The sequence below is a fragment of the Vombatus ursinus genome, unplaced genomic scaffold (genome assembly GCF_900497805.2).
Source record: "Vombatus ursinus unplaced genomic scaffold, bare-nosed wombat genome assembly UNPS02014794.1, whole genome shotgun sequence".
In the NCBI taxonomy this organism is placed as follows: Eukaryota; Metazoa; Chordata; class Mammalia; order Diprotodontia; family Vombatidae; genus Vombatus; species Vombatus ursinus.
In genome coordinates this window covers 86,276-105,985 of record NW_020954572.1, presented here as the reverse complement: position 1 = coordinate 105,985, position 19,710 = coordinate 86,276, and the positions used below count along the sequence as shown (strand labels likewise).

At 42.8% G+C, this 19,710-nt stretch overlaps 1 protein-coding gene across 1 annotated transcript in view; it reads left to right on the top strand.

The window, feature by feature from the left end:
• The window catches only part of GPR68 (G protein-coupled receptor 68), a 51,512-nt gene extending 39,455 nt beyond the window's left edge, over window positions 1–12,057 (top strand). The window contains exon 2 of the mRNA XM_027869831.1: window positions 6,792–12,057. Within this exon, the coding sequence (XP_027725632.1) occupies window positions 6,950–8,041 (1,092 nt within the window). The 5' untranslated portion in view covers window positions 6,792–6,949 and the 3' untranslated portion in view covers window positions 8,042–12,057. The remainder of the gene's footprint in view (window positions 1–6,791) is intronic.
• Window positions 12,058–19,710: the final 7,653 nt, after the last annotated feature.

The following is a 19,710-nucleotide window of genomic DNA, read 5'->3' as shown; positions in this document are numbered from 1 at the left end:
TCCTAGCTCTTTCTCTGTTTGGTCCAGAATTAGTGAGATGGATTCTATGGGTTGCACCTCAAGCACATCCCGTATTTCATTCATGCAATCAGAATGCACCTGTCCTCTTGCTGAGTTGCAGCCTCAACCTGTCTTTCCATTCTTGTGGTACTAGGGAGTCCCCAAAGCCACAAACCTCGGGATCTTGCAGAGGGTGAACATTTGGGGTTTCTATGATGTTCACAGGAACCTGTTGCCTCTATCCTCTTGTAAGCCTCTGCACAGCCTACACGGATGGTCAAAGTGTACAGGTATCGGGTACCAGCTGGTGGCTCACAGTATCCCGCTTGAATTTTGAAGACTAGAATCAATTCCAATAGATGCTGACATTCTGATGAGTGTTGGAAGGTCTGGACGTACCATAGATGGAATGACTACTTTTCTGTTAACACCTAGATATATATTCCACATGTAGATAGTCTTCATCATTTCAGACCACCAAGTCCAAGCCCTGTCATAGACTTGAAAGACATTTTATCCAAATGCCAGTCATAAAAAGATTAGAAAGATGGTAACTGGAGAGCTACTATTGTGCAGGACAGCACTGTAATCCACATTCTCAATTTTTACCATCACCTCTGCACACGGTCCCACGGACCGATAAAGAATTGATGATGAGGTCAATGCGACTGTCCTTGTCCCAAACTGCAATGGAGGCTTCTATAGTACAGATTCAATCCACAGAGCAAGAATATACTGATAGCCAACCTGGCACGGCTGCCAGTCCACTCGTCTGATCCTGGTAGTTAGCTAATACCAAGGCCTAGCTCAAGTACAGGGACTGAAAAATTAGTCAGTGACAAGAGAATGAAGCCCCTTGGACTAGTCACTAGGCCGGTGAAAGAAATAGTTACACATGTATTAAGACAAAAATACTAGAGCTTGCCCGTGTGAAGTGTGCTTTGCTTGTAATGGCATGTTCACCGTTGTACAAGTGAATTACTGCATGCTTGAGTTTGCTTTTTAAAAATTTTGCTGTTGTATTTGTTTGTGTTTTATGTTTCGTTCATGCCTTAGCAATGTCTGTTTGCTAATTGTGTTGTATATATGCTACTGCTTATGGTTAAGCTGCATTTTATACATAGGCCTGTTGCTAGTGCCATTGTTGCAGCTAGCTAGCTTTGCTTTGTTAGTCAGCCATTTGTGCTGCTTTTGATTGCTGCCAGTGAGTTATGGATATGCACACACTTTTGAAATGTGCATGTGTTACATCCTGTGCGTCATCAGGTGTGTTTTCACCATCCTCCTCCCAGGTGCTGCTCTCTATAGTGCCGTGGTTACTGAATGTGCTGTTAATGTGCATTTGTTTATTTCTGTTTCAATAATACTGAAGGTTGGGTACCTGGGACACAAGGAGACTCACTTATTGTTTTAAAGGGCTGATCTTTGCATTTATTCTGTATAATTACAGGTTTTGGCCTTGTCCCTAGTTAATCTTTGCAAGGGGCTGTAAAAAAAATTTGGCTCAGGGAAGGAAGGTAACCTGAGTCCTAAAACCCATTTGGATGGGATTTTTTCATCATCTGTAGGGATGTATGCCCCATGCCTGTGTGAGGGGCAGGGCAGGGTTGGGGAGAGGGGGAGAGGAGAGAGCCAGGTTCTTTTCTTTCTTTGGTCTCGGAAGTCTCTTTGGGTCCTGCAGTTGCTTCAGGTGCTTTTGGCTCCCTGCTTTGAGAGAGAAGATGGATGATGCAAATTCCACTTTAGGTTGCTGGAGGGAAAATAATACTCTGGAAGAAACTGACATGAAAGGCACTAGCATCACGTCCCCATCACGTCCTTATCCCCAGTTTGTTGTCCTAGAGACTTCAGGGAGTTTTCCTTTCAATACCTGGGATTCTCTTGGTTGCACTGAGTTGTCACACGCCCAATCAAAGAGCTCCTTCACTCTTACATCGTCTAGTATTTTGTTGTTGTTGTTGAGTCATTTTTCAATTGTATCTGACTCTCAATGACCTTATTTGAGATTTTTCTTGGCAAAGTGGTTGCCATTTCCTTCTCCAGCTCATTTTACAGATGAGGAAACTGAGGCAAACAGGGTTAAGTGACTTGCCCAGGGTCACACAGCTAGGAAGTGTCTGAGGCCGGATTTGAACTCAAGAAGATAAGTCTTCCTGACTCCAGGCCTGGCACTCTATTCACTGTGCTTCTAGCTGCCCTTATTGTCTGGTATATATTCTACTATACATATTTTCTCTGATTTCTGTTTTGTTATTGACTTGGATAAATGGGTTTCTTTGTTTAAAAAAAAATTGGATCCTTACATTTTATAAAGAGTCTCAACATTATAAGGGGCATCATGCTGTAACTAGAAAGAATGGTAGAGTTGAAGTAGAAATGTGAGGCATTATTTTTATAATGAAGGCTGAAACAAATAGAGACTTTTATTTAACTTTCAAGTTATCCAGACAATTAAATTTAATTAAATCACTGCCCCATTGCTCCAAGCATCCGGCAGTCCATGGAGGTTTTTATATTTCCTTCTAGTGCCTTACTTCATTCTAATTCCTTCCCTTGCTCCTAAGAAATGCAGGATACTCCCATTGCAATGGTTCACCAGCGCTTTTATTACTTCCCACTTCCCAAAAGAGAGTCCCAGATATCACAGAACAGATAATTCCCTGCAGTCTTTAGTCCATAAGCTGGGAATAGTGACAAGACATTAGTTCCTTTCATGTCAGTTTCTTCCAGAGTATTATTTTACCTCCAGAAACCTGAAGTGGGATTGGCATCATCCATCTTCTCTCTCAAAGTCGGAAGCCAGAAGAACCTGGAGCAACTGCAGAACCCAAAGGAAAAACACTTCTCTCACCTGCTCCCACTCACTAGGTCCCCTACCTGCCCCCCAAGAAGGACCATGCTTTAGATGATATCTGATTTTCGTTCCATGTTATTATCAGATTATTTCCAGCAAAGACTCCAGTGGAAATATAAACATTAATGTTACTGAAAGCCAGCTAAAGGACCCTAAAGGACCGCGTTGCTATTGACTACTTAATTTTTTCTCCACAGTCTTTTATGAGAGTCTTGGGAGGAGGAAGTTTAATTGAGCTTCAGTATCTAGGCCAAAGGACTTTAAAACACAGTGTAGGATTTATGTCCCTTCCAGTAGGGTCCAAGACATTCTAAACTCTTACCTTCTTTGTGACGGATTCCATAGGACTAGACCTGGGGTCAGGAAGACCTGAATTCAAATTTGGCATTGAACGCTTCCTAGCTGTGTAATTCTGGGTAAGTTAGTTAACCTCTGCTTGCCTCAGTTTCTGAGTTGTTGTGAGGATGAAATGAAATAATATTTATAAGGCACTTAGCATATTTTTGTTGTTTTTCAGTTATGTCCAATTCTTTATGACCCCATTTGGGCAAAGTTACTGGAGTGGTTTGCCATTTTCTTCTCCAGTTCATTTGATATATGAGAAAACTGAGGCAAACAAGGTTAAGTGACTTCCTCAGGGTCATACAGCTAGGAAGTATCTGAGGCCAGATTTGAACTCAGGAAGATGAGTCTTCCTGACTCCAGGCCTGGCTCTCTATTCACTTTGCCACCTAACTGCCCACTTAGCACAGTGCCTGGCACGTAATTAAATACTTAACAAATGCTTGATCCCTTCCCTCTTCATCAAGGTTGTACTGACAATGTTCCCATATTCCAGAGGGGGAAATCAAGACCTGAAATTAGAATATGACTTCTTCTAGTTGTGATCATAGCTGATGGCCTCTTGCTCAGCCACCCTGGGACTTCTTTTCTAAACAGAAAGGGCATCAGCTGACATTTAATACTTTAGAGAATTCTCAAGCCTTCTAATAGATCGATAGAACATTTATTAAGTGCGTACTATGTGCCAAGCAACATACTAAGTGCCAGGAATTTAAAGACAAGCAAAAAAGATCATCCCTACCCTCAAAGAGCTTACATTCTAATGGGAGAAGGATACATAAAAGGCTGCTAGAAAGTGTATGTGTTGGAGGAGAGCTATAAGGTTACCTGAAAAGGCACTAAGACTACTGCGGAGGAGTTAGAAAAGTTAGTCTGGAGAAGAGCCAGGATCTTGGCCTGGGAACACAAAATGATAGTCTGAGCCAAAGACTCATCAATCAGAGGACAGGGCCACAGGGCAAAGCTTGATGAGGAGGAAGTAGAAAAATCCACGGAGTAGAGCCAGGAGTAAAGATGTTTCCAATGCCCTTGGTATCTTTGATGAGAAATTGCATTTCCTGCAAATTAAAACAATGCTGAAGCATTACCTCACACCTATCACAGTGGTTAATATGACAGACAAGGAAAATGATAAATGCTGGAGGGTATGTGGAAAAATAGGGACACTAATGCACTGTTGGTGGAGTAGTGAACTGGTCCAACCATTCTGGAGAACAATTTGATACTGTGCCCAAAGGTCTATAAAACCATGCATATCTTTTGAACCAGCAATACCACTACTAGGTCTGTATCCCAAAGAGATTGAAGAAAAGGGAAAAGGACTCATATGTACAAAAATATTTGTAGCAGCTCTTTTTTGTAGTGGCAAAGAATTAGAAATTATGGGGATGCCCATCAATTGGGGAATGACTGAACAAGTTATGGCATGTGATTGTGATGGAGTATTATTGTGCTATAAGAAATGATGAAGAAAATGGTTTCAGAAAAACCTGGGAAGACTTACATGAACTGATACAAAGTGAACAGAACCAGAAGAACATTATACACAGTGACAATAATCACCTGTGAATGATTTAGCTACTCTGATCAATACAATGATCCATGACCATTCCAAAGGACTCATGATGAGAAATCCTACCCACCTTCAGCAAGAACTGATGAACTCTGAGTGCAGATTGAAGCCTATTTTTTTGCACTTTTTAATTTCTTGTTTCTTATTTTTTTTATTTTTGCAACATGGCTAATACAGATATATGTTTTGCATGAGTTCACACATACAATTGGTATCATATTGCTTGCCTTCTCAATCAGTGGGGGAAGGGCTGAAGTCAGGGAAAAAATTTAGAACTCAAAATATAAAAAATGAATATTATGAGAAAAATGACAACTTCCAGTTTAAAAAAATTGCATTTCCTACTCAACAGAGACAGAGAAAGGTAATGACTAATGGATGGTCAGTTCCCAAGTTCAAATGAAATCATAAGATCATAGCTCTGAAAGAGAATTTAGAGGTAATCAAGCCCCCCCCATTTTACAATTGAGTAAATAGATCTAAAAAAGTGAAGTGATTTACACAAGTAATAAGTAACAGACCAGATTTGAATTCAGCTACTCTAACTCTAAACCTAGTACTCTCTCCATTGTAACCTAATGAGTATCACCAAAGAGAGGCCTCAATCCATGAGGATATTTATCAAGATTTAAGCCACTTCTGAGGCTATCCTGAGAAGAGCTAGAGAGTGATGATGACAAACTTGGTTTTTAATGGCTTAATTGATTCCCATAAATAATTTTTTTAAGCTCATGAAGCTTAACACTTGTCACTAACCTTAATACTTGTCATGAAATTTTGTTAAGTATAATTATCTTTCTCTATTTTATTTTTGCTTATTTTTATTTTATTTTTTCACATTTTAAAAAATTACGAACTTTAGCATCAACTAAAGTGAGTGTTTTAATATACACAGTAGAGTAGAAAGAGAGGGTTATACATGCAGCTGTGCATCTGTTATGTACAGCTTGCTTTTCTTTTTAAGTACATGACAAATTTACCATGTTACTTTCAGATCTGCCCTTCTTTCCTGTGATTCCTTCTGGCTTTCCTTCTGTTATCTTCTGTGCATTTCAAAAAAAGTTTCTATTTCTGTTCTCCATTTTTTTGGGGAGGGGGGGAGCAATTCTATCCCTAGTTCCCCTGTTTCTGCCTTCCCCGCTTCTGAACTGAGACAAAAAGAAAAACAAAACATCGGTAATAAATATGCATAGTCAAGCAAAACAAATCCCAAATTTGCAATGTCTAAAAATGTATCTCTCATTCTCTATCTAGAATCCATCACCTCTCTGTCAGGAGGTAGATAGCATGCTTCATCATAAATCTTGTAGAATTATGGTTGGCCAGCAGAGCCCCAATGTCTTTCAGAGTTGTTTGCCTTTACAATATTGTTTTTATTATATAAATTGTTCACCTGGTTCTGCTTACTTCAATCTGTATCAGTTCGTACAAGTCTTTCCAAGTTTTTCTGAAATAGTATTCCACCACATTCATGTGCCATAATTCATTCAGCTGTTCCCCAATGAATGGAAACGCCCTCCTAGTTCTTTGACACCACAAAAGAACACTATAAATATTTTTGTATATATTGATCCTTTCCCCTCTTTCTTTGATCTCTTCAAAGTATAGAGCTGGTAGAGGTATTTCTAGATCAAAAGGTATGCACAATTTAATAACTTTTGGAGCATAGTTCCAAACTGCTTTCCAGAATGGGCTAGACCAGTTCACAGCTCCACCCAAAATATATATTAAATGTCTTTGTACTTATTTGTACTCTTTGAACCCCTTGTTGAACCTGTGTATGAAAGCCAGGTTCAGCACTGGAGATTCTCTGGCAGTGATATCTGCTTCTCACACCACAGTGGGGAATCACAGACTGCCAGAGCCAGGGCAGGAGAGAGAAGGGAGAGCCATTGGGCAGGTCACATTTTACCATCTTGGGTTTGGAGGAGGGATAAACACCCCATATCTTTACTTATCTAGATGCTTTGGAGAACATTGAATGCTAACCCTTCTAAGGACTTTTCTATGTTTGGCTTTTAGGGATATATGTTCTAGCGATAACAACCACAACAACCCTTTGGCCATGACCTAGGGGTAGCATGGACCCCAAACTCCAAGTCCCCAGAAACAAAATGAGACTGAGAAAGGCAGACTATCTTTGAACTCCTTGAGGGGCAAAGTCTTCTTTGGTCCAGAAGATGGGGAATATTACAGTGGACAATCTCTCTAGCAACTGTACCATCGACCACACCATTCACCAGACTCTGGCTCCGGTGATCTATGTTTTAGTGTTGGTGGTGGGTTTCCCAGCCAACTGCCTCTCTCTCTACTATGGCTATCTACAGGTCAAAGCCAAGAATGAATTGGGGGTCTACCTCTGCAACCTGACTGTGGCTGACCTCCTCTACATCTGCTCCCTGCCCTTCTGGCTCCAGTATGTTCTGCAGCACGATGACTGGCCCCACGGAGACCTGTCCTGTAAGATCTGCGGCATTCTCCTCTATGAGAACATTTACATCAGTGTGGGCTTTCTCTGCTGCATTTCCATCGATAGGTACCTGGCAGTGGCCCATCCTTTCCGCTTCCACCAATTCCGCACCGTGAAGGCCGCTGCTGGAGTCAGCGTGGTGATCTGGGTCAAGGAGCTCCTGGCCGGTGCCGTTTTCTTCAGGAATAGTGAGGTCGTGGAGGATAAGGACCGACATCGGGTCTGCTTTGAGCACTATCCCATCGAGGCATGGCAGCGTAAAATCAATTATTACAGGTTCTCGGTGGGTTTCCTCTTTCCCATTTGCCTGCTTTTCTTCTCTTACTGGGGCATCCTAAGGGCTGTGCAGAGAAGCCACGGCACTCAGAAGAACAGAAAAGACCAAATCCAGAGACTAGTATTGAGTACCATGATTATTTTCTTGGCCTGCTTTTTGCCCTACCATGTCCTGCTGGTCGTGCGCAACCTGTGGGAAGTTAACTGTGAGTTTGCCAAGGGGATCTTCAACATCTACCACTTCTCCCTTCTCCTGACTAGTTTCAACTGTGTGGCTGACCCGGTGTTATACTGTTTTGTGAGTGAGAACACCCACAAAGACTTGGCCAGGTTACGCAATTCTTGCTTTGGCTTCCTGACCTGTTCTGGGAAGACAGGGTCCAAGGAGTCCTACCCACTGAGCAGCCCAGAGGCCTCTGGGAAAAACGAAGCCCGGAGGGAGGAGCCTGAGCTGCTAACTAAACTCCGCCCACCGTGCCCGGTCGCTTCCCCTCCTGGAACGGGAGGGACTGGCCAGGAATGTTAGACCAGGCCAAGTCATTCAGTAGAGGTACCAGCGATGTGATCTGTGGGCTGGAGCTTCTCCGCTGGCTTCAGTTCTAACACCTCTGTTACCTGCAGGCTCCCCGCCTAGGTAAAGCCTGAAGATGGAGTGAGATTATGAGCCATGGACAAATGTTGCAGCTCAGCCAGGTTCTTCTACCCCTGAGCTCCACCCTCTGATGGCTCTCAGAAAACCCACTCAGACACACATGCTGAGCGTATGAATAAACTCCAAGAGATTCCCAGGCGCCTGAGATGCCGACGGCACATCCAGGCACTGCTCCACAAAGCTCAGGCTGTGACTGCCTCTCCCTCTTATCTGGGAAAGGGAACGTGAATTGCAGCCTGTAAGACATTTTCAAAGAAAAAGGAGCTGTCTTACAAGTATATATTGAAAAGGGAATTATGGATTGGGGGTAGGGAGGTGTTATGATAAAAGCAGTATAAGGGGCATATGGAAGCAAGTTTCATAAGAAGGTATTTGTGTGTGTGTGTGTGTGTGTGTGTGTGTGTGTGCATGTTTCCAAGTAGCCCTACCTAACCAGCCTGCCCAGGGTCTGAATCTCCCATATTGCCTGCTCCCTTAGGTTAACGTGTTGGCGTTTCAAATTAATGTGTTGGCGTTTCAGATTGAAATGCACCTTTATTATTTGAGGCAAAGGGAGATGTGAAAAGCTATTATCATCCATTAACTCTACTAGTTCACCTAAAAGAATGAGGACTTTATGATGACAATGAGGAGAGACATTATAAGGAATGAGGACGTTATGATAAAGACATTATGATGAGAAAGAGAGGTGGTCCAGATGTCTTTCTGTGGAGAGTGGGAGATTGTTGGGTATCAGGGTACATAATGAGACATCTGGGTTAGAAAGGCAAGGAGACAAAGAGAAAGGATTTAAAAGCACTAAAAATAAACTTCTCCTAGCTGGAATTTTTACCAAGATCCTTGAATTGTTGGAAAGTTAGTACTAGGTGACTTTGAATAAACACCCAGGACTTTCAGAAAGGTTGGGTGGGAGTAAGCCAAATGTACCACCCTCATTCTCTTTGTCCATGAAAAATAAATCTTAGAGGGTATTAAGTCTTCAAGTATTCAAAGAGCTATCCTTAGGAATAGAGATCAGATTTGTTCTGCTTAGCTCCAGAGGAGAGAACTAGGAACAAGAAGTATATGTTACACTGAAGCAGATTTAAATTCAGTGGAAGGAGAAATTTCCCAGCAATTAGAGCTGTCCAAAAGGAGAACAGGTAGTGAGTTCCTGTCAGTGGAGAGGTTCAAACAGAGCTGGCTGACCTCTGTTAGGGGTGTTGCAGAGGGCAGGAATGGCCTCTGAGATCCCTTCCATCTCTTAGATTCTCTGCAATTCCAGTCCACTTTTTTTCAGTCTTTTAATTCTCTTGTTTCTGAATTCAGTTGCCTCCCATTTCAGACTAAGTGTCATTAAGCTCCAAGTAGAAAAGCAAAGATTACAGTCAGAATGTGTGTCAGCTATGGGTCCTCTCAAGACAAACCGCCCAGAAACCTCCCACTTCCATCCGTCCAAAGGCAGCAACGTGGGGAAGATTTTACAGTTAAGATGCCAGTGTCCCCATTGGCAGCCAAGCCCTTGGAGAATGGGAGCTCAGAGAGGCAGGGCTCAGCCTGAGATGGTGGTCTTGGAAGTGCTGTCCTGTGTCCAAAGAAAGTCCTAATGGAGGCCATTAGAGGAGAGTGCTGAGGAAGGCCCTAGCTTGGTTGGCCTAGTTCTGTACCTCACATGGTGTCATAGGTTCTACGCCCAGATCTGCCTCTAGTCATATGACATAAGGCGAGTCCCCCAGTTCTCTGGAATTGATTTCCCTCATCTCAGGCGCCATGATTCTATTTCCCCTTGTCCAATGGAATGAGTCGGTGCTTTGTCCACATCAAATTTCAAACGACCCCTCCTCTTACCTATCACTTTTGAAACCTCCATTGGCAGGAGAGAGGAGGGTAGAAGAAGGAAAATGTTCCTTGTGCTAGCTGGAACTTCCTTTCCCTTCATTTCACTCATCAGTTGGCATTTTGAACTCTGCCTCTCCTCCCCTCCTCCTCTCACCGTGTACAGCCGCCTATTAATGGACAAATAGTTATCCCTTCTCCCTAAGTTAACCCTTTGGATGCTGTTCGCTCTCTCTCTGTTACTGGTGCACTTTCCACTGGGGCTTAGCCCCTGAGCATCCAATGCCTTCAGTCTGTATGACTGCTTCCCTTCCTTGCCCAGGAAGCTTCCAGGACTAAGTTCCCACTGAGCTCCCCTTGCTTTGACTCCTCCTAGCTTCCTGGGGTGGTCAACAAATTCAATTTAACAGACATTTGCTAAGCACTTACCCTCTGTGGAACCCTGTGGTAGGCCCTGAGGACCATCCAAAGATTATATAAAATGAAGTCCCTGATCTCATGAAACTTAAGAGTCCAGTAGACTGGAATATATATATATATATGTATATGTATATGTATACATATATATGTATATAAATAACTATGATACACAGTAATACATGAGAGTAATCACCAATTGTTTATTGCCCTAGTGACCTTGGGCAAGTCACCTTGCTTGCCCCACTGGTCCTCAACTGTAAAATGAAGGGGTTGGGCAAAGGGGCTTCCGAAGTCCCAGCCAGCCATAGATCTAGGATTCTATGTAAGGGCCCTCACACTCTAGCATTCTATGAATCTACGTTCTGCATTCAGAGGGATGCAAACCAAGGGCTATGTGAGGTGGGGGTGGAGGGGATGGTTCATGTCTATGGTGAAAGGAAACCAGGAAGACTTCTAGGGAGGTGTCACGTCAAGTAAACTGTAAGGGATGGGTGGTAATCAGCAGACAACATTGTTCCTTTGTTTTCTACATACAAGATTTGCACCAAAGTCTCTCTCTGGCCCTTGCTGATTCCTCCCTTCTTCAACGTTTAAAAAGTTCTAGGATTCCGCCATTGTTGTTGTTTGTTGCTTACCTTTTGTTCTCGAAGAGGACCGATGACATTGGGAGGATTCTGTCATAGAGATATCACGAGGGCCATCTTGGTGCGGTGGATTGAGAGCCAACCCGGGTTCAAGTCTCCTGACAATTATGTGTGCCTCTAGGGAAGTCACTTAACTTCTCAGTGGCCCAGGTAACTCTCTAAGACCATAAGTTATAGGGCAGGTGCCAATCAGCATTGGTCATGGAGTCTGGACATTCACTATGCCCATGAAATCACTGGAACCTCCCACCCCCCCAAAAAAAAGGTATTCCCTCACTTACTGTTCCTTCTACAAACACAAGTCACAACCTCTGTGATTCGTTGGGTCTTCGTGAGTTACAGTGGCAAAACAAACCAACAAACAACATCCTCTGGAAGAGGATCCCCTTTGAACATAATGCTACTGGTCCCCAGAGAACAGACACAGTCTGATGCCGCCCCCATCCTCAATGCCTTTGCAGCCTGGTAGGGCTGCCAGAGCTTGAGGGATTGGAGTGGGACTTTAATGGAAGCAGGTCTCCTTCCTTTCTTTTTAAAAGACACATAATGAGCTCCTCTGGGGCATCTCTGCCATAGCCCCCAATTCCAAATGTCATCATTTTGTCCCTCAATGCGCTAAGTTGCCTCCAAAACCCAGTGCAAAAACTAACGATGGAGAAAGGGCTGTGTTTGGGGGTAGGATGTATCTTTTTTCCAATTATAATGTTCCTTCCAATCTCTCTCCTTTTTATTTTAGGGAATTTATAATCATGACATGAACAATTGATCCATTAAGAAAATGAAGCACATGCCAAAAACACTTTAGTAATTGGCATTTACATAGCACTTTAACATTTGCAAAATGTTTTCCATCCATTATCTCATTTGATACTCATTACAGCTTTGTGACGGAGGTACTGTTTGTACAATTGTTGGCATTCAATTGTTTTAGTCACATCCATTTGGGGTTTTCTTGGCATAGATACTGGAGTGGTTTGCCATTTCCTTCTTCAGCTCATTTTACAGATGAGGAAACTGAGGCAAACAGGGTTAAGTGACTTGCCCAGGGTCACACTAGTAAGTATCTGAGGCCATATTTGAACTCAGGAAGATGAGTCTTCCTGATTCCAGGCCCAGCGCTCTATCCACTGCACCACCTGCCTGCCCTTTTGTACAATTGTCCACATTTTGTAGGTAAGGCAGATGACACTCCAAGAGTGCATGTGATATGTTCAAGGTGACATAGCTAAGAAGTAGCATCAATAGAGGAGTGATGTGGAACAGTGATTAGAGAACTAGCCTCAGGGGGAGGAAGTCCTGGTTGTGTGACCCTGGGCAGGCCACTTAACCAGTCAGTGCCCCAACCAACTTCTAAGACTATAGATTCCAGAGAAGGAGTTGATCTGCTTTAGTCAAGCCCTCACAGGGAACTCCCTACAGCAATGATATCACAAATCTAGGTTAGAAAAAATAGTGAGGGTTCACTGAACCCAGTGTGTCTTGATTCCAAGGCCAGAACTTTATTTCTTTATTCCAGCGGTTCTCAGAATGTGGTCCAGGAAGCCTTGGGGGTCCCAGAGACTATTTCATGGAATCTGTGAGGTCAAAATTATTTTTTATAATAACACTAAGTTGTCTTAATTGGTTATTAATATCAATAGATATAACACATTATCAAAAGCCCTTTGGGGGAAGGTCCTCAATTATTTAAGAGTGTAAAGGGGTCCTGAGATGAAAGTTTAAGAATCCCTGCCATGGTAATATGTTTTGCATGATTGAACATGTATAACCTTTATTAAAATGCTTACTGCCCCAGGGAGGGGGAAGGTGAGGGAGGGAGAGAGAAAATTTGAGGCTCAAAAATTTTAAAATATGAATGTTAAAAAGAATCTCTGCCCTGTGCTATCTTTTCTAATTCCTCATAGGGACCTTCTTGCTCACTGAGAAATTCAGATGCCCTAGATTTGGAACGGGTGCCCAGAAAGCAGTTCTCTTACACCTCTAAGCTCAGCTGTCTGACTCATCTGAAAAACGCACTGGGTAGTGTTAGTACAATTGAGAGAGCTTTGTCACTGGAGTAGGAGGGCCTCCATCCACATCCTGCTTTGATGTTTACTTCCCGAGCAAGTCACTTAGCGTTTAGGGCCCTCAGCTTCCTCATCTGTAAAATGAGAGAGAATGGACCAAGCGGTCTCTGAGGTTGCTTCTAGCTCTAGTCTACCATCATTCCACCCTGCCCCCACCCTTTTCCACTCTTCATCTACTAAGCTAGCGTCTGGTGAAGGTTTGGCCCAAATGTGCTCCAGGTGATTTGTGTGTGTCTAGGGGTCCAAGTGGAGTGGCACTGCCCTCCTAGCTATTGCCCAAACTCAGCACGTGATCTCCCGGTTCTTGTCAGGCTTATGACTTCGCACAGACTGTCAAAGACCACCCGGCCCCCAGCCCCTAACATGCCTGCATGGGTGGACCCCACACCATTTTATACCTGGAAGGTGCTCACCTTCACAACTGGCTCTTAGAAGCTGAAGCTTCCTTAAGGCTCAGCACAGATGCAGCTTACTCCAAGAAGCCCTTCCTGCTTCTCACACACTCTGTCCCTCAATACCCCAAGTATTAGTGGTTTCTCCCTTCTGAAATTACTGTGTATATACTTATCTGTTTACATGTTGTATCTACCAGTAGACTACAGGGTCCCTGAGGGAAGGAATTTTGTCTTTGCATCCCCAGGGCCTACCCCAGTGCCTTGCACACAGTAGGGAGATAATAAATGCATGTCAAATTGAATTGAATTGAATGGGAGGGGTACTATTCTCACACCCTCCCTCTGCAGGGAATTTTTATAGGACCATAGAACTGTTGGAACCTTTGCCTTCTAGAAAGTTTTTTTAATATTATTTTTTGTTTTGAAATATTTTTCTCTTTTTTTTGGTCTTACCACTAGGAACAGATTGTGCTGAACTGAGTGTATGTTTTGTTTACTGCTGAGAGTTGTATTTTTGTATAGTTGTCTCTATTACACCAAATATGCATGTACTGTACTACGTATTTGGATTGATGTTGCTTGCAAATAAACCAGTGAAATGAAGACTTGCATTGTCATTAATCGTATATTTACCTTATTGTGCCCGCTAGACTAAACAGTTATGTATCTTTGTATCTTCTCCCACCACCTGGTACAACACAGTGCAGCCTTAATAATGTTTGTTGAATGAATGGATGTAATCTGGGATAGTTGGGCTTCTGTTTCCATGTGCCTAATTTATATGTGATTTGTATATAATCAAGGCTTCATAGATGGCTATTCTAATGGAATATGAGCTCCTCGAGAGCTTTGTCTTTGCTGGGCACATGGAAGGTGTTTAATAAACATCTGCTAGATCATTTAGTGATTGATTTTCCTAAAGCTCAAGTCTGACCATGCCACTAAACTCCCCCCCCCCATTCAGTCAACTCCAGTGACTCCCTTTCACCTCTCGGATCACATATAAAATCCTCTTTCTGGTGCCCAAAGACCTTTGTCCTACCTTTCCAATCTTTTCATATCTTATTCACTCCCACACATTCTGCTGTCTAGTGACATTGGACTCCTTGGTATTCCTCCCACAAGATTCTCCATCTCCCAACTCCAGGCATTCTCAATGGCTGACCAAGTGAATGGCCTGACCACTCCTGAAAAGCCGTCATGTGGTCTTCTGGTGACAGACACCTCTCCTTCATCCGGGGATGGCTGGAAGAACCACTGTGAGTATCGGAGGTTGGGACAGAATCACTGACCTCCGCAGAAGCCATTTGTTCAATGATCTCTGACACCTGGCTCCTTCCTACCTATTGTCAACTGGACTAATCTCTGCATTTCCCTTCTCCCTACTTCCTATTCCACCTTTGCTCTCATCCTGACTCCATATGGGATAAAAGATAAAGACTGGACCTCAGATCCCAGTAGAACAGGGAATTTCAGGTGAGGGAACATCTGTCCGTTCAGGATGGCACCTTCCTAGCAATTTATAGTCTTAGACCATGGACAATATACATTACTGAAATAAGTCATAGCACTCTGCCAAATAGGTCCACTGCAAATTAATGTTATTTAACCTTGACTAGAGAGGCAGCATAATGTAGTGGGTAGGGATCCAGTCTCAGAACCCAAAACACCTGGCTTTAAGTCCCTCTTCTGACACATGTTGGTTGTATGACATTGGGCCAACCATTCAGGGCTCTCGGACAATGCTTCTTAAACTGGATTTATGGGGTGGTGAAAAATTTGGCAGCAGTAAAATGTTCCTGAACATGCAACAAAAAAATTAATTAAAAATTAAACACATAATGAATCCGATGTGTTTGCCCTCAGGCCACACAACTCCAATGAAAGCTGCCAAAACTCAAAACCGAAACTAGAAAAGGGGTAGAGAATGGAAAAAGTTTAAGAAGGCCTGCTCTAGGAAACTAAGTTGTAAAAAAGCTGCCAATTTGAACTGGTAGAGGGAGAGAGGAAATGGCAAACCACTGTAGTATCTTTGCCAATAAAACCCCAGATGGTCAAGAAAAGTCAGACATAACTGAACAACTGAACAACAACAAAGCAGAAGCGAGGAATAGGGACTACACTTTATCTCTCACCAGGGAATCCCCAACATTAGTAAAATCATAGGCCCAATAACGATCCCTGACCTCATATAAACACTTGCTACTGTATGGCAATCCTTCCATTCACCTCTGGTGGATTCTTGATCATGCTCTCCTTGGTGGCGACTTGTAGCACATTTACTTTTCAAGCTCCTACTGCTACTCCGAACCCAGCCCCCTTTGGCACACCTTGCTGCTTTACTAAGAAAATGAAGGCCATCCCTTGTGAATGGCCATCACGTCTTTTCTCCACCTCAGATATCTCTGTAGCCCCTCCTGACTAGGCCTGGCACTCTATCTCCTGCATCACCTAATTGCCCCCAATTCAATTCATTTTAACAAGCACTTTTTAAGAACCTAAATATGTATAAAGCTCTCTGCTTGGGGCTCTAGATAGAGAGATAGATATAGCTGCTTTCAAGGAATTCGTAGACTGCATCTTATACTAGTTGTATGGCCATGATCAAGTCTCTTAACCTCCCTGAGCTTCTTTCCTCTTCTATAAAATGGAAATAATAATATCTACTTTGCAGGCTTGTTGTGACGGGAAGATGACATCATGTATGTCTAAAAACATAGTCTTAGCTAAATGTCAGCTACTGTTGTTATTACTTTGTCTGGTAGGCAATTGTGATTTGATTTTCATTCAAGATTACTGGTGATCAAAAAGGGAGACATAGAAAATATGATGGGCATAAATATCCTGAATCATATTACCAACAATGAATTCCACAAAAGAAACTGAACAGAAGATATAAGCAAAAAGAAAGGACCCCTCAAAAGAGGTGAGTGGGTCACGGAGAGAGAGCCTGGGATAGCAGATGGGTGGTCTCTGTGCAGTATTGTTTTCCTTTCCCCCTTTCCCTAGAATATGACCCCCCAGCAGGGAGACCCTCTGTGGAATGTCTCTAAGGGGACACAGACAAGAACTGCACATAATGAGAAGATGGGTTGCAATCAGTGCTTTTGGAGGAAACAACCACATTAGGGAGACCGCTAACCCATATTAATATCTGTGGGCAATTGGGAGACATGAAAGGTTTTTTGTTTTGGTTTGGTTTGGTTTTTTTGATAGGGAGTTGGCCTGATCAAATTGATCATGAAGCCACAGTAATAAAGATGGATTAGAGAGCTGATGGATTTACGGCAAGACCATTTAGGAGGTTACTACAATAATCCAGGTGAGAAGAGATGAGGACCTGAACTAGGGTGGCTGCAGAGCGAGTAAATGGGGCTAGAACAGATCCCCTAGAGATGCATAGGAAGAATTGAGATTTCATAAGTTGTTGAATAGGAAGAGGGTGGCAAGGAAAAGAAAGAAGTATTAAAAATGACTGAGGTTTCTAACCACTGGGATCCTTGAATTATAAATCTTGTGGTGGAAGGACTTCCGGGGTGATCTAATCCAACTCCTTTATTTTACAGATGAAAAAAAACTAAGGCTCGGAGAGGTTAACTCACCTGCCCAAAGTCACACAGCTAGTAACTGGCAGAGTTTGGATTTTAACTGGTACCTTCAAGAAAAATAAGAAAGTTATAGAGAGGCAAATTTCCGTGAGGCAAAATAGGTTCCATTTTAGAGATGTTACTTTTGAGGTACAAATGTGAAATTCAAGTGAAGAAATCCAACAGACATTAGGACAATGATGGACTGGAGAAATTGGGGTAGAGATAAAGATTCAGGAATCATCTGCATAGCAATGATAAAGTCATGGAAGTGGGTGTGATTAGTAATCTAGAAGGTATAGAGAGAAGACGACCAAGGACAGAACTGTGGGAGTGAAAAGTGGATGAGGAACCAGAAAGGGAGGGAGAGGAGTGGTTAGGCAGTCAGGAGGAGGCCATGAGAGTGGAATTATCACAGAAGCCAAGGGGACCGAGACAATTAAAAAGACTTGAATGGTTAACAGTGTCAAATGCCACAGAGACATCAAAGAGGATTGTAATAAATGAGATTAAGCTTGAGATGAATGGGGTGATGGCTGTTGTTTGTCCTTTGTTTTCGAAGAGGACCAATGTCATTGTGGGGTGATGTCTTGATTCGTGTGTGAATTGGATTTATTCTCACACGAGGGTAGTGGAGAAGGAAGACTGGCTATAGTGGGCTGAAGAATGAGGGGAATGGTGAGGAATTGGAGGCAGCCAGTGTAGACTACCCATTCTAGAAGTTTGGTTGAGAAGAGAAAAGATAATAGTCTAAGAAAACGTCAAGGTTAAAGAAAGGAGTGAGTGAGTGTTTTAGAATAAAGTCCTGAGTATGCTTGTGGTGATATGGTAAGTAGAGAGGGAAGGAATGAACACTTAGGAGGGAGAGGGGATGACTAATGGAGCAAGATAGAAATTGGAGGGGATAGGATGAGTCAAATAAGTAAAGGGGTTTACTTTCAGAAGGGGGACAAGCTGTTCCTCTGAGACTGCAAGGAAATAGGAGAGGATAGGTAAGGCATAGGTAAGTGATTGAGAGGCAGGGAGTTGAGGGGTTTCATGAAGGCTGTCCTGGGGAGTTCATGCTAAAACAGTCTAAGAGACAAGGAGGCTCCTACTGACTTAGCTATAATCAGTTTAGTCTTATGAAAATTCTCATCGACTCTAGGGATTAGTTTTGCTTGGGTTAACATCCATTGTTGGCGGATGTTTCTACTAGGGTAAGGTCAGATATGTTCTCCCATGCTGATCATCTCCATGTTTACTGTTTGAGGTTAGCTGCATCATACTAAAATGCTTGTTTGGCTCTAGGCATCTTTGTTCTGGTACCTTTTAGATCCTATTTTTCCAAATAGGTTAAGTGAGGGTATTATTAAGAATTAAAATCCATACTCTCCTTGCTCTTCTGAGCTAGGGCAGGAAGGAAGACCCATCTGGTGTGGCTTAGAGCGATTAATGTCTGGGCTGGGATATTTGAACGGGTTCTTTCTCATTTACATGTGCTTGCTGACCCAAATGAGCCTCATCTTTGGGCTGACACCAACTGGCCACAGGGTGACCCAGCAAGTGTGAGCACAAATTTTTCTTCCTGTCTTCTGAATTCTTCTGATTTTAATGAACACAAGGAGACTAATAGTTTGTGCCTTTTGCCTTAATATTTCTTCCTAGAAACTGATTCTCAAAATGAGCAGCCCTGTGACATTCAGTAATGGGAATCATCTTTGAAAAAATACCTGGAGTGAACATTGGGATGATGACCATGTTATTTGAGGCAAACAGATCTCAAAGAAGATTTAGGTAAAGCCTGTGTCTAGAAGAAAGTGGGCATCTACATGTAACTTGTTGAAAATCAGTTTGAAAATCCCCCAATGTGGCATAGCAAAGACCATGGGATGTGGAGTCAGGAGAGCTGGATTTATATTCCAGGGTGGCTATACTATTTGTTAAAAGGAGATGATAACATTCACAGTAATGTCCCTTGGACTCTCCTTCTCGATCTTCTTTCAAGACCCAGCTCAGGCACTGCTTCCTCTGGGGCTTTCCTTGATTCCCTCTAAGCTGAAAGTGATCTTTCCCTCCTTAAATTTCTTCTGTCTCTTTGAAATTTCCTTTGCATTTCTCCTTCTCTTCTGTCTTATATTGCAATTAATAGCATATATTCAATGACAACATGGAGTAGTAGATAAAGAGCTGGCCTCAAAGCCAAGAAGACCTGGGTTAAAGGGCCACCTCTGACACATGCTGGCTGTGTCATCCTGGGCAAGTCACTTACCCCTGTTGTTCGTCCTTGTTTTTAAAGAGAACTATCATGATGTTGATGTCTTGACTTGGGAGTGCATTGGATTTAAGTGAGGCAGAATTGTACAGACTCATCAGCCTCACTCTCTCTTCCACAGTCATTGAAATCCAGGGGCAGAACAAAAGTCAGGATGACTGGCAATGGCTTAGGATGAAGTGGATGTCCATGATGTCTTTGACATCTGACCAAGCCTTAAGTACTCCACAGTGTGTTTCAGTTGCATTCATGGCCATTGGAACAAATTGTTCTCATTTACCCATTCTACCGGGGAAGACATCCTCCTAACTCACCAATGGGTCTGAACCTCAACCTGGGTCAGTTCAGCCCATCTGCTGAGA